The sequence below is a fragment of the Marmota monax genome, unplaced genomic scaffold, assembly GCF_021218885.2.
Source record: "Marmota monax isolate L192 unplaced genomic scaffold, Marmota_monax_Labrador192_F-V1.1 WCK01_AAM20220418_F8-fsc00013, whole genome shotgun sequence".
NCBI classification, from domain to species: domain Eukaryota; kingdom Metazoa; phylum Chordata; class Mammalia; order Rodentia; family Sciuridae; genus Marmota; species Marmota monax.
Window position 1 is genome coordinate 9,254,448 of NW_026692202.1, and position 15,773 is coordinate 9,270,220.

At 34.5% G+C, this 15,773-nt stretch overlaps 1 protein-coding gene across 3 annotated transcripts in view; it reads left to right on the plus strand.

The window, feature by feature from the left end:
- The window catches only part of Sim1 (SIM bHLH transcription factor 1), a 74,880-nt gene that overhangs the window by 43,493 nt on the left and 15,614 nt on the right, over positions 1–15,773 (plus strand). For all 3 annotated transcript variants that reach the window (XM_046430786.2, XM_046430765.2, XM_046430776.1), the window contains exon 10: positions 76–244. In XM_046430786.2, the coding sequence (XP_046286742.1) occupies positions 76–244 (169 nt within the window). The remainder of the gene's footprint in view (positions 1–75; positions 245–15,773) is intronic.

Consider the following 15,773-nt stretch of genomic DNA (forward strand, 5'->3'; position numbering starts at 1 on the left):
TCATTCCTGATTAGAGTATTCATGAATCCTTTTCCTGTGGTGACTGATTAAGGGCTTTGTCCTCCCACTCTGCAGAGACACTGAGTACAAAGGGCTGCAACTCTCCCTAGATCAGATCTCAGCCTCCAAGCCAGCCTTCTCCTATGCCAGCAGCTCCACCCCCACCATGAATGACAACAGAAAGGGGGCCAAGTCAAGGCTTTCCAGCTCAAAGTCAAAATCCAGGACTTCCCCATATCCTCAGGTAAGTGCATTGCTGTTTTCCAACTTTATTTTCTTGTAATCTGGTTTGATCTTGAAGTTGATGTATTAAAACTGTTTGGAATTAATCATCTGGTTTTGATAAATTTAAAATGTCTATAAATCTAGAACGTTTTCTAAAACTATCTTCTACTTCCTCTTCTTCCTTTAAAATAATGGTGCTAATAAAAATTTGAAATGATTTTATGGTTTGCTGCATTTATATGGAGGTCATGAGAGTCTAGTGATCAGAACCATATGTTCACTGTTATTTCAAGAGTATGGATTCTAAAATTTCTCTCACAATGCTTAATCAGAAAGATGTAGCCAGCCTAACAAAATATGGAAAATCAGAATTGATATATGAAAATTGACACTTAGGACAGGAACTGAAAAAGAAGAAAATTAAGAGGTGGAGGCAAAGGATGAAGGATGCATTTTACCTTGAACAGATTGGTTGTTAGGACAAATGAAACAGAAAGGACTTTCCAGATGCCACTAATGGCAGGAAAAGCAATTCCCTTCTCATCTTTGTAAGGTGGTGAGATGATGAGATCTAAAGGAGTTCTTCTAGAAACACTGCAAGGTACAAATAAGAGTACTGGTTCTTGGAAGGAAAAATATTTTTCTGATCAGTTGCTGAGATATAGAAATTAGCTTGTGCCAAGGTTTATGTACAGCTTTCCTGGTCTGAAGGGAGTAGGACAGGACTGGGGATTCCCTCGCTCCCAATGTCCCGTGGCCACCCATCTCCATCCTTTTTAAGAGTGCCAAGTGCAACCTCTGGAAGTTTCCTGTTTTTTCTGGGCTATTATAGAACCAAAGTGGTTTCCGAGTCCTTTTGATATTAAGGTGGTTTTCATCATTTATGCTTTTAATTTTTAAAGCAAAAATGGCAATCTAGTAGATAATAAACGATGGTTTCCTTGTTTGTCAGAGCCATGTCAGAACCAGATAGTATACATCTACAGGTGTATACTATTTGAGGAAATGTCATCATTGACCCAATGGTCACTAAAAAAACTACTGTTTGGTAGATTATTTTAGTGGCTGGGTAGTAGATAATCTCTGCCTTTGAAGAGACTTATATCACATCGCTTGAAATTTTCCACAGAAGACTAGATTTCTTTATTCAGACAAAAGAGAGGAGAGTAGATTAATAACTAGAGTTTTTTAGTTACAACTTCTGTTAGAAGTTGGGCACTTTGAAGTATAAAGTGTGGTTGTAGGGGCAGCTGCTTCTTTCCATAGACCACCTAATAAGAAGCTCTTCTTATACTATTGTGCACTTTAGGAAGAGAGCTGTACTGTCCCTTTTAACTTTACCTTTGGGTGGTCCCGTCCTTAAATATTTAGGATGGTTGGATGTATAGATGAGAAAAGTACTTAAATTAGGAAATATGAAGAAGGACTTTGCCTATAGTAATCAAGCCACAAAAACAAAGTCTTCCCATTGGAACTCAAAAACTTCTTTGTGAGATCTGTTTTCTTTTATGCAAAGCTCTTAAACTCTACGATTTTACTCTTAACTACTCATTTTAAATATGTGCTTTAATTGCCTCTAGACTACTCTTTGCATGTGTGTGAATGGGAAGGGGTTAATTTGAAAGTTCCAACATAGATGAGTGGAAAGTGGAGATCCTTCTTTATCCCTTATTGCTCTCTCCAAAATTGTTCTTTCTTCTTCAGTGTTCCATGATGTATAAAAATCTCATATATGTACCTACATGTATATACATAGGATTTACCTTAATGTTCGTTATGGTTTGGATCTGGAATGTACCCTGAGGATACATGAGTTGAAGGTGTGGTCCCCAGTGAGCAATGTTTTGAGGTAGGGTTTTGGGAAGTAATTGGATCATGAGAACTTTGACCTCATCTGCGGATTAATCTATTGATGATCTCATTATTTAAATGGAATATTGGAGGTGGTAGAAGCTAGAAGGAGGAATCTAGTTGAAAGGAATGGGTCTTTGGGGCTGTGCCCTTAGGAACTACATCTTGTATTTGGTCCCAGTGGCCATGAACTTTTCTTTGCCATGTTCTTTTGCTGTGAAGTTCTGCTTCACCTTAGGTCCAAAGCAATGTATCTAGTGGACCACAAACTGAGATCTCTGAAACTGTGAGCCAAAAGAAAATTTGCTTCCTTTAAGTTGTTCATGTCAAATATTTTGGTCACAGTGACAAAAAGCTGACTAATACATTTGTGTATTAATTTTCATTAATATTTATATAAATGTGTTCTTAAGAATTTTGGCTATATTATTTGTTATTCTAAATTCTGCCTACTTTTCCAAAGTAGATTTTTCTTTTCTGACATTTCCATTCTAAATAGCCTAGTCATAAATTGAGTTAACATTTATGTGCCTAATAAAAGTTGTTTTCTAATTGTGTTTATCTTGGATAATCATGGTGCTATATCAATCATTGACTGAGTTCCTACTCTGTGGGCTGCTAACACACACAGATCACAAACAGAATGTACATTTTTTGCTTTTGATAGAGACAGACAAGCGAACAGGCATATGAATGGATTGCCACAGTGTGAGAGTGTCCTGGGGTGCACTGGAAAAGTATGATATCCACAGCAAATTCAATACTGTTTCTGTAGAAAGAAAAGAACTGGAATTCATCCATAGATGTTACAGTGGTCATTGTGAGAGCTGAGTGGTATGATTCGAGTAAAAGGTGCAAGAATATAAAGAAGTGGTATAAGAAATGTATTTAAGTTTTGCAATACTGTCAAAGTGGTAAATGTAGTAGAAGTACTACAGAGCACTTGTGAATGGTGTCAATAACATGGACTCTGGTCTGACAAAGGAAGGTATGTGGGTGACCTGGCTTTGAGAGTAGGATTCAGACACATGGGAATATGGGAAAAGAGAGGGGACCTCAGGAAGACTAAGATAATGAGGAAATTCAGGAACACATTGTTAGTGTGATTGGGCTTGTGGGTGGAGTGGGGACTGGGAAGAATATGTTTGGAAATACTGAGTTGTGCCAGGCCATAAAGTGCTAGGCCAATGAGTTTAGAGTTTGTCTTCTGGAGAACTACTAAAGGTTTTTGAACATATGTGAGAATATTAGTATGGTTAAACCAAGGAAAACTATCTAGGATACTAATTTTAATAGTTCTGCTGTGAACTTACAAAAATGTAAACTAAAGTTCGCTACTGGAGTAAAAGGTATGGTAGAGGAAGAATGGATAAAATTCTTTTTCTCTTTGGATTCTGGTATCTCTTCTTGTTATAGATGTATTTTGGTCATTGTAGGTCTACTACCTCTACAATTATACTTCTAAAGCTTATTTTTCAGTAATTATAGATAAGCATGCACAATACCTTCCTTCTAAGTGACTAAATGATGAGTATTTTAATTGCATTTAATTTTAAATATTTCTATCTATTTTCCAAAGTAGTCTTTTTTTGATATTACATACTTACACATTTTAACATGCAAATTATCATCAGATTTTTCAAAAAGAAATTTTCCAAGCAAAATGGAGTTCATAGGTTGTATTCTATATGTGTAATAAGAATTGTAATGCATTCTGCTGTCATGTACTTAAAAAAATAAAATCAATTAAAAAATAGAGTTCATAGGGTAACTTTACATCTTATGACTCTTGTTAGTTAAGTAAATGGTAATTTAATGATTCTAATTATATTTTTTATTAGACTCTTTATTCTATTGTATATTAGGCATATCTAGAAATTTCCAACAGATGTCTAATAAATGGCAAACAGCAACACTTCTTTTTGGAATTTAGTCACCCTTATATGAACATTGGAGACATGCACAGATTATAATTCAATACTACCACCTGTTTGTCTAGAGAGTACTAGATGAAACTTCAGATCCCTTTCTGATATGAGATACCTTTGGGAATGATTTTAGACTTCATTATATTAAGACCACTTAATAAAATTACTCAATTACCTTTTAGCCTTTATGTATTACTTTGGACAGGAGAGGTCAAAATATAATTGTTTTGAAGGGTTTTGGAAAAATTCTTATAGGAAATATTACAGTTAGCTGGATGTCATGGCTGCCTGTTATGCCAGCAACTCAGCGGGCTGAGGCAAGAAGTCTCAAGTCTGAAGACAGTCTCAGCAATTTAGGGAGACCCTAATTAAAAAAAAAAAGACTGAGGATTATGGATGTATGTAGCTCAGTGATAAAGTGCTCTGGGCTCGATCCCCAGTACAAAAAAATTATAGTTAATTTCCAAAGATTCTGCATGTATGGGCTGGGGATGTGGCTCAAGCTGTAGTGCGCTCGCCTGGCATGCGTGCGGCCCGGGTTCGATCCTCAGCACCACATACAAACAAAGATGTTGTGTCCGCCGAAAACTAAAAAGTAAATATTAAAAAATTCTCTCTCTCTCTCTCTCTCTCTCTTTAAAAAAAAAGATTTTGCATGTAGCTACTGTTGTACAGCAGCAATTATACCATTATGACAGTATATAATATCGCCATAATATTTTTCACCTATTTTCATACAGGTAGTCATGGCCACTCTAATATTAGTTGGAAGTTTTCTTGCTTTGGCTTATTCATGTCAATCATGAATAAATTGCCTCCTAATTCCAGGGTTTCCTTTTAAATATGTTGGCATGTTTATGGTTGTATTTAACGCAGACAGTGTATGCCATCCCATTGTACTGAATCATCCTGCCTTCCTCTTGCCTTTTCCATAATCAGTAGTAACCAATACTGTATCATTCCCTAACAACAGTGCATGTGTAAGACTCTGCATGTTCTTGAAATCTGAAAGCATTTAATCACTTGCTACAGATATACTGAAAAACTTGCATGTTTTATTCCACATCTGTTACCTTAAAGAATCCCACAGAACCCTCTTAATTTTTATTGCCAGCAATCTGACTTTCTTTAGGCAAAGATAGAAACTCTCTTTCTGGTCTCAAAAATACGCTGTTGACTATTGCATTCAGAACTTGACTTTTTAAGTTGCAGGGAAAAGAAAGGATCAATAATTCTTAAGCATAGTTGTTTCTTCATACATGGTATTTTTTATCACCACCAGTACAGATATCCTTTCATGTCATATTTTATATAAACATGAAAACATGTAATCCTTGACCATTTATAGTAAAAAATTTATTCATTTTAATTTTGAAAAAAATTATCTACCCAGGAAATCTTATGGCATATAAGCTTGTTTATATTTTCCAGCCATGTATAAATTTGGGATTTGTCTCTCTTTCTTATAGTAGTATCAGGAAATTATTAGAGCAGACACCTTGGGTCTTTCTAGCTTATCCAAATATATGAACCTCTGAGTATTATATTAGAAATCACTTTGCTAAGTAAAGTGAGACTTCTTTGCTTTCAGGTTTATGATTTGCTTTTTACTAATTCTTATGTTTCGTTAAAATACCTACAATATACAATAAAATGCTAAAGATCAATCCTTAAGGAAACATATCCACAGTGTAGCTGGGGAGGCAAAACCAGCCTTTTAAGGAGAAACTATAGATGTGGTTGGTCACAACTGTTGCCTTCTTATTTTCTTGGTAAGTGGTTGAAGGAGAGGCAGACAGGGATATTCAGGGGGTGTTGGCTTCTGCTCATCCTTCTCTTAATAAATTCAACAAGGCTGGAGTCATATCAAGTATCTTTTATGACCACAGTGGTATGAAACTAAAAATGAGTAACAGGAGGAAAATTGAAAAATTCACAAATGTGTGGAAGTTAAACAATGTACTCCTGAACAACTGCAATCGTTCAAAGTAAAAATCAAAAGGGGAAAAAAGTCTTCGAGACAAATGAAAATGAAAACATACCAAAACTTATAAGAAACATCAAAAATAGTTCTGAGAGCAAAATTTCTAGATATAAACCTTCTAAGAAAAAAGAATAAGAGATAGTATAAGTGTAGTTCAGTAGCAGAGTGCTTTCCACTGTGTTCCATCCCCAGTGCTCAAAACAACAAAAGCAGAAGCAAAACAAAAAGAATGATCTCAAATAATCTAACTTTACACCAAAAGGAATTTTAAGGTGAAGAATCAACTAAGCACCAAGTCAGCAGAAGGAAGGAGATAATAAAGAGTACAACAGAAGCAAATGAACTAGAGAATAGAAAACAGTAGCAAAGATCAACAAAAGTGAATGGGTGTTTTCTTTTTTTAAAAGATCAACAGAATTGACAAACCCTTAGCTAGACTCTCCAAGAAGAGGAGATGATACAAATAAAATTATAAATGAAAGGGGAGAAGTTACATCTGACACCACAAAATACAAAGGATCATATAAGACCACTGTGAACAATTATGCATTAAAATTGGATAATGTAGAAGAAAAGGACTAATTTCTAGAACATGCTATTGACTAAGACCGAATCATTAAGAAACAGAAAAGCTGAATAGCACAATAATGAGTAAGGAGATTGAATCAGCAATCAAAAAACCCTCAACAAAGCTTCATTGGTGAATTCTACCAGACACTTAAGGAATAATTAACATCAGTCTTTTCCAAACTCTGCTAAAACATTTCCAAACTCATTATTTAAGGCCAGCACCCTGATGCTACAGTCAGACAAGAGCACTGAAAGAAAAGGAGATTATACATCAATATCCTTGAAGAATATAGATGCAACAATATTCTAGCACACTAAATTAAACAACACGTTAAAAGGTTCATACACCATGATCAAGTGAGTTATCCCTAGGATGCCAGGATGACTCAACATATACAAATCAACAAGGCAATATGTCACATCAAAAGAATAAAGGATAAAAATCATATGATCATCTCAATGGAGTCAGAAAAAAACTTGATAACATCCTTTCATAATAAAAACTCTCAACAGTGGTTATGGAAGGAATGTACCTTAACATAACAAAGACTATCAATAACAAATCTGTAGCTAATACCATATTTAATGTGCAAATCTGAAAACTTTTCCTTTAAGATAAGAAACAGGACAAGACAGAAATAGAAAACAAACAAGCAAAATCCTCAAATTTGTGTAGCACCACAAAAGACCTCAAATAGCCAAAGAAATCTTGAAAAAGAACAAAGTGGGAGACATCACATGTCTTGATTTTAAACTATATTACAAAGCTGTAGAATCAAAAAATATGGTTTTAGCATAAAAACAGCTGTGGAATAGAATAGAACACCTAGAAATAAACCTATACATGTATTATGGTCAACTAATATTTGACAAGAGCTAATAATACACAATGCAGAAAGGATAGTCTCTTCAATAAATATTGTTTGTGAAACTAGATATCCATATGCAAAGGAATGAAACTGGACCCATACATTACACCACACACAAAAAGTAACTAGAATTGGATTAAAGACTTAAATGTAAGAGCTAAAAATTACACATTTCCTAGAAGAAAACAGGAAGATTCCTTGACCTTAGTATTTGCCTTTTTTTTTTTTTTTTTTTTGGATATGATGTCAAAAGCACAGGCAACAAAGCACACAAAAAAAGTAGGACTCTGTCAACCTATAATGCTTCTACACAGCCAAGGAAACAATACTGTGAGAAGGTTGCCTTTGGAATGGGAGAAATATTTGCAAGACATATAGCTGACAAGGGGTTAATGTTAAAAAAATAAGGAATTCATACAACTCAATTGAAAAATATTCAATTAAAAATGATCAAATAGACATTTTTTCAGAGAAGACATGCAAATGGCCAGTAGGTACATGAAAAGGTGGACAACATCGCTAATTATTGGATAAATGCAAGTAAACATTCACATCTGTTAAGATGATTATTGTAATAAAGATAAGGTATAACCAGTGTCGGCGAAGATATGGAGAAAAGGGAATCCTTAGGTACTGTTGGTGGAATTTATGGTGCAGTCATTATGGAAATAGTATGGAAGCTCTTCAAAAAAATTAAAAATGGAAATCCAGTAACCCCACTTCTTGGTATATATGAAGGAAATGAAATCAGTATTTTGAAGAGATGTATGTGCTCCCATATTCACTGTAGCATTATTTACAATAATGAAATACATGGAAACAACCTAAATATCAGTGAATGATATTTAGTGGATGATATCAGTGGATGAATCAATAAAGAAAATATGGTCTATAATGGAATATAATTTAGCTATAAAAAGGAATCTGGCTTTTTGTGACAAAATGGATGAATGAACTTGGAATTCATTATTTTAAGGGAAGTATGCCAGACAATGACAAATGCAATATGATTCCACTTACATGTGAAATCTAAAACATAGTAGAATGGTGATTGCCACTGGCTGGAGGCTGGGGGAAATGGGAGATATTGGTCAAAGGGTACAAAATTTCATTTATAACATGGATATGTTCTGGAAATCTAATATAAGCATGATGATTATAGTCAATAACACTGGGCACTTGAAATTTGCTGAAAGTAATCTTAAATTTTCATATCACACATAGGTAACTGTGTGAGGCAATGGCTGTGTTAATTAACTAGATTGTGGTAATAATATTACAATGTACATTTATACCAAATCATCATGTTATGCATCTTAAATATATAACAATTTTTGTCAATTATACCTCAATAAACCTGGGGAAAATGTTCTGATGTATATTGTTTAATACATAGTTTATATGGTTTTAGTTTCCCTCATTTTTACTGTGTTTAGCTTAGACAGCTAAGATAGGTAGACCTATATATTCATGTACAATTACCAGTTTGAAATGGATCAACTTGGTGCAGGGCCTTCCAATTTCAATATGTTTTCACAAAATGACAAATTCAATAGACCTCATCTTTCCACATGTGGAAGGCCAGTAATGTGTCATATCAGTTCTAAGATACTTCAAGAGCAGCTTGGATGGCCCATCCTTTGTCCAGACCCAGAATAAAGCAGTGAAGACCAAACAAAGCTGCAGCAAGGGGTTGGAGCAGGTGGCGCCACCTGTACCAATCTAATTCAAGCCTAGCTAATCTGCCACTTAGATGTGGAAAATCAGAGAGTGAGTCAAAGCATCAGGGAAAGGATCGAAGTGGTTCTGACTCATGCCTGAAGCCCATCATGGAAGAGGATTACCATTAAAATTAGTGCTACTGGTCTTGGAAACCCAGAGTTTACTCAGTGAGCTAGAGCTACTTCTGTGTTATCCATGCAAGTTGGAATATTCTTCATCATTTACAGGGGTAGATGCTATGGCATAAAGGATTTAATTAAATGTTTTTTTCCATGTTTGATATTACCTGTTTAAAATCTTCAGCACAATGAAAATGATTACAAGTCTTTAGGACTTCACCTTTGGATTTACAAAAGGGATAGAATATGGATTTCATGCTTTGGGAACAGCTCTCTCCATATGGAACCCTATAGGAGATTCCTTATAGAATTACATTGGAGGAAACCCGGCCCCTGGTCTGGTGTGCTGATTCCCTTCCAGCTGCACATCACTCTGACAGCTAATGAGATGTCGACTATGGTTACTTTTCTGTGAGAAAAATGAGTGAACTGAATCCCAGGAACATTTTTGTAGCTGTGGGGGGTGGATTAAGAGAAGGCCTATGACATTTCAAACCACATTTGAGGCATATTAAAAAACTCCCCATGTTTCTACTTTGTGAACTATATCAGGGAATTTACAGGTATGAAAGATTTCTTGCCAGAATATATTTTTGAGCTAAAAATAACTAAAATGTGGATTAAAGTTGAAAACAATTTCACAATAAATAATAGATTATACTATAAAGGGATGAAATAAAAAAATATGAGTGAGAATTTTGTGACCATGTATTTTAATATTGATTCTGGGAAGCTGACAGTTTATACTACTCTTTACAAGAAGAAAAAAAAATGGCTGAAATATTTAAAATTTCTAACATGAATTTTGATTCAGTATTTCCTAATTATTTACAGTACACATGGGTATATTTTAGCTCTCTTTCTCTTGTGAAATCATCCTCGACCATGGAATGTGACCAAGATTGATATGATTTTTTTAAAAACATATATTCTCTGATTTTTCTTGTTTTTTTTTTTTCAGCTTAACTCTTTTGGAATTATATGTAATTAAGCTAAATTTCATAAAAACATCTCAGAAGGCCTTTTTTCAGTGCTTAAATATTTATTTTACTTGTGTAAAAATCAGATTTAGCCTTTCTTAATATATATTACATACAGAATTATTCTTGATTTTTATTAATAAGACAATAGAGATGAACGTTTTCTAGGTATTATTAGTTGGAGAAAGGAATTTCTGCTTGATATTATCTTTGCAGCTTCAGTTAATTATGTTTTGCAGGTCCTAAGATTTTTGAAGTTAGAAATGAACTTTGTTATTTGCGTGTTGTTCGGTTACATTATCATAGGCACATGGTTTCAGTCAGCCTCTCAGATTAGCAGAATAACTTGCATTATTGTCACTTTAAAAAGCATTTGATTTTGACATTAGTTTTTCTCTTTACCCTTATGTTTATCCTTGAGAACCCCCCTGGCAATTTCCAATGTGTGTAAGCCAAAGCCATTCCTTATAGTAAACATGACTCCTGTTTGAGGGAAGCATCCCCAGAAGTGGGGGTTATTTTAATGGACATACTGTATTACTTTAATCTAACTCTTTTACCATCTGTTCTTCCCATAACAGTGATTGGGAAAAAAAAGAACATATTTTATGTTTCAGGGTTACATTAGTAAAACGTAAGATAAAAGTGATTTAAAAGCATGCATATGTTCCTAGTGCAATGCAGTCTGCATCTGTGATGTTTTTTCTCATGGTTCAGACACAAATCAAGAGGAAAGCTGCTCAGGCCTGATAGAGTGAAAGTTTTTCATGGAAAACAGGACTTTACCATAAGAGGGTCTCTTTATATATTTTACAGCTAGAAATGATAAAAACCTCAATGAGCTGCCAGAATAAAAATAGATAACGGTAACATCTATTGTAGGAACATCTGGCATTTTTTCTGAACTGGGTCGTTGCTGCCACATTCAGACAAATGCAGAGCACCTGTCTGGAACATGCCGTTGAAGCAGGAATGAATCTTAGGACCGTTATCAAAAGAAGAATGTCTTTGAGTGTAATAGTGTTAGAAGATTGCTTTAGTGATTAGGGGACATCACCCATGGGTGTGGGGAGATAGCTTACTGAGGGTGGAGGTTGGAAAAAATCCCCGTTGTAAAAATATGGATCCTTGCTGCTTGGAAGTTGGAGTCTGTTGCCTTTGTTGTCTAAGAATATCTAAATAAGGGCTAGTGGAAGAGAAAGGGTTCTGGATTTGCATCTCTCCTTTCAAACTTCATAGTTGTGTGACTCTGAGCAAATGTTCTTTGTTTTTAGCCACACTTAGTTTGACTGTACAGACATTAATAACATTAATAACAGACATTAAAGATGGTAACATTTGATAAAACAGGGTCTGTGGAATCTTAGCACAGTGAGTAATGAACAGCAAGTATTTCTACTGTCGTTGTTATAGATATTAGTTAGCATATACAAATCATAAAGTAAGTTATCTCTTGACTAATCATAGTTTATATCTGCTTCCTGAACAATTTAAGTTATTGAAGGAAGGAGTATGTTTCCTTTCATTGAACTTGTGAATTACATTGTTTTTCTCTCTATTCCAATCCTTGCCATTTTCTAACGTAAGTGTTAAGTTCTGTGCATCATCTATACCCTTTCTAATGTGAACACTTTGAAGGCAGGGCTGTAGTTCTAATATCCTCTGGCACACTGCTTTTTAAATAGTAGGTGCTCAATAAGTATTAGAATGAATCATTGTTAAGTAGTTTTTATTGGATGCATATTAAGCCCCAACTGATGGTGTAAGAGGTTATCAGTCTTTTCTAGAAGGACTGATTCTTTCATGAGCTAAATCCCCAAGGGGAGCTGGTGGGTAGCATTTGGTTTCATGGTTTCTGAAAACAAGGGAATTCCTCATTTGACTCATTTTTAAACTTGTAAACGTGAATGCTTGTTTTGAAAATTGAATTTGTAAATAAAAAAATTGGGGTTAATTTAGGTGCAGAATATTTAAGATGATACCACATTTTCTAAGAAAGAAAAACATTGTTTTAAGTAAAATTGTTATTATTTGTGGTACTTGGGAATGAACTCATGGGTGCTCTACCACTGAGCTACATCCCCAGCCCTTTTTATTTCTTATTTTGAGACAGGTTCTCACTAAATTGCTGAGGTTGGCCAAACTTGCATTCCTCCTGCCCTAGCTTCCTGAATTGCTGGGATTACAGGCACCTGGCTTCAGTAAAACTTCTTTGATCAACATAAACTTATTAAAATAGGGAATTAAGTTATTTATTATCTCAGGTTTAACTACAGAAGAAAGCATTGTTACCCCTTTAAAAGAAGAAGAGCAATACCCTGAAGCTCATAAAGTATTTTAATGTACTCAAAAACAGTGTAGATACTGAGAATGGCTAGGAGAGCTGTTCACAGGCTTTCATGAGACCTAATCCACCATGATTCTCCCTCCTCTCCACCCTCACAACACATCTTTAGGCTTTTAATTGAAGTGTTAGTGATAAGAAACATTGGCATCAAGGTACATTCTGGCAAGGTAAATAGTCTTTTTTTTTTTTTTGGTAAGAAAAGGCCTTTCTGTTTAGTGGTCTGATTTTGCAATTGGGGATGTTGGCTTTCTTATTCTTTAACTTACGTGTTGGTAAGATAGGATAAAAATATGGCCTCTAGATAAGATAGTCTAGGGGAAAAGTAATTTTTGCAGTATGGTTTTATGGTAACCATTCCTATTTACCTACGTGAAAGTGATTAAGGACCTTTACATGATAAGTGCATCTGTAACATGTTTGTATTGTTAAGACAGCTGTGATACATATTGTTTGTTTGGTTCTCACTGTAATCTTTTAAAATAGTCTTTTTTTTTTTTTTTTTTTTTCTCTACCAAGGGGAAACCCAAGCTCAGGGAAAGTGTCTTTTGTACAGGTCACATTGACTGACATCAGATGAGGGTATTCCCATGTCTTGAGTTCAGTGATTGTTTCTACTTGAACCCCTTTGGTAACTTTGAATTACATTTTTATGTGTAAAATATTAATATTCAGTAACAAGAACAAAGATATTTGAACAATTAAGTGATAACTTCATTTGAAAAGTTTCTGTTTCTTCAGAAAAGTGTCAGTTTTACGAAGGGCTTTGTCTCAAATCATTCTGTAAGAATAAGACATATTGGGCTGGAGTTATGGCTCAGAGGTAGAGCACTTGCCTAGCATGCGTGAGGCACTGGGTTTGATTCTCAGCACCACATATAAATAAATGAATAAAATAAAGGTCCATCAATAACTAAAAAGAATATTTAAAAAGACATATTTACTCTAAAGTATTTTTAAAGTTTTCAAATATTTATTTTGAAGTGATTGCATATTGACAGAAAATTTGCAAAACTATATCCCCTGTGTAAGTTCACCTGTGCTTAACATTTTGCCATATTTGTTTATCATGTTCTCTTTCTCTTTCTCCATCCTTCTGCCCTTGTTATTATTTATTTGTGAACCATTTGAGAGTAGTTACATACATGATGACTCTTTACTTAAACCTTGATACTTCATTGTGTCTTTCCTTTTTTAAAAAATATTTTATTTTTTAGTTGTAGTTGGACACAGTACCTTTATTTCATTTTTATGTGGTGCTGAGGGTCAAACCCAGGACCTCACATGTGCTAGGCAAGTGCTCTACCGCTGAGCCACAACCCCAACCCTCATGTGCATTTTCTAAGGACAAGGACATTCTCTTACATAAGCACAGCAATTATCAAAATCAGTAAATTTAATCTCAATAAAATATTTTTAACTAATCTTAAGAGTCTAGATGTAAGATTTCCCTAGTAATATCCATTATAGCATTTGTTGTTTCCCTTCCAGAACAAGATCCAGTCCAGGAGTTTGTATTGCATCTAGTTGTCATGTCTCTTTAGTCATTAATCTGAAGCTTTCTTTAATCTTTCCTACTTCTTTCTCATGTTCTTGGCATTTTTTTGAAGAACAGAGGAGCCCAGTTATTTTATAGATTATTTTTGGACTTGAATTTGTGTGCTTCTTCCTCTTGGTTAGATTGTGATTGTACATTATTTGCTGGCATACTTCATAGGTAGGATTGTGTTGTCAGACATCCAGATGGGCATGATGTTCCTCTGTTCTGAGTTGGATGGAGAGGCTAATTTTGATTACCTGCTCAAGGTTTCATCTGGTTTCTCTATGGTATAATTGCTATTCTTTTTCTTTCAATTACAAAGCAATCTGTGGGGGAGCCTTTTTAAGACCACGAAAATAGCCTAGTCTTCATCAAAATTTCCTCCTTAGAATTATCATCTGTGATCATTGTTCCCCCACCCATCTCCTCAAAAAAAAATTTTGTTGGAATGAATACAAAACATTTATTTTCAAACTCAACTACTCCCTCTACACTTATCAGTTGACACTCTTCTGTAAGGAAGGTTCCTCTTTCGCCCCTTATTTATTACTATGGACTCCTGGATTCTTATTTTGTTTAGCAGATTAAAATTCACTCATTACTGTTCTTATTTACTTTTGCTTAAGTTTTCCATGTTTGATCAGTGGGAATTCCTTCAAGCTGGCTCCCCTGTCTTTTTGACATATCTCCATCATTTAGTTTTTTTGACCACTTTCCTGTTTTTTGGTTCCCCAAGATGTTGCAGGTTCACATTGTACCTTCTCTGCCCTAGTTATTTCTCCAAGTAACCTTGGTTCCTTTTAGTGGAGAATGGCATCTATAACCTAAGAGTTGCATATTAATTGTGCTTATATAACTGGCATGCCATTCTTATAGGCCCTTTCAGCAGACAGAGATGAGAAATATATGTCCCTTCTGTATCCTTTTGTCCCTCTACCCTTTTTGGTAACCAATTTGCTTGTTATCTGGCTTGTCCTTCTTGTGGTTCTTTTGCAAAAGCTAGAAGATACATGTATATTTACTTCTCTTGTTTTTTCTTGTATGAATGCAGCATATTTTATACATACGCACATACACTTAATTTCCTCTCATGTGTATGTATTCCTATTAAAAAAAAACGGCCTACTAACCCATTCAGTATATATATATACCATTGCTAAGTTTATTCAACTAATCTCTTGCATTTGAACATTTGAGTGATTTTTAATATTTTGTAATTACAAATGTTGCTATAATGAATATTCTTATGTATAATTATTTTCTAATATTGCAGATACATTTTTAACTTCTTAGAAGTGGGAAAAGTTCTTGGCCAAATGGTAAAAACTGGTTTTGTTAGTTATTGTAAAATTCCATTAACAGATGGGAATACCTGTTTTTTCACACCAAACGACTTGTTGTCGAGCTTTTGAATTTTTGCTAATCTGATGGATAAGTGTTGTTTTACTTATTAAGTGATTAAATGTCTTTTCATATGTTTTGGGGGCTAATTTTATATTTCTTGTGAATTTCTTTGAACATTTTTCATGATTTTTTTTCTTTTCAAGATTTTTGAATTGAGAATTGAATTTATTCTTATTCTTTTAGTTTAATTGATTTAGATGTTTAAAACTATATACGTCCTCAGTCTGAATATCATGT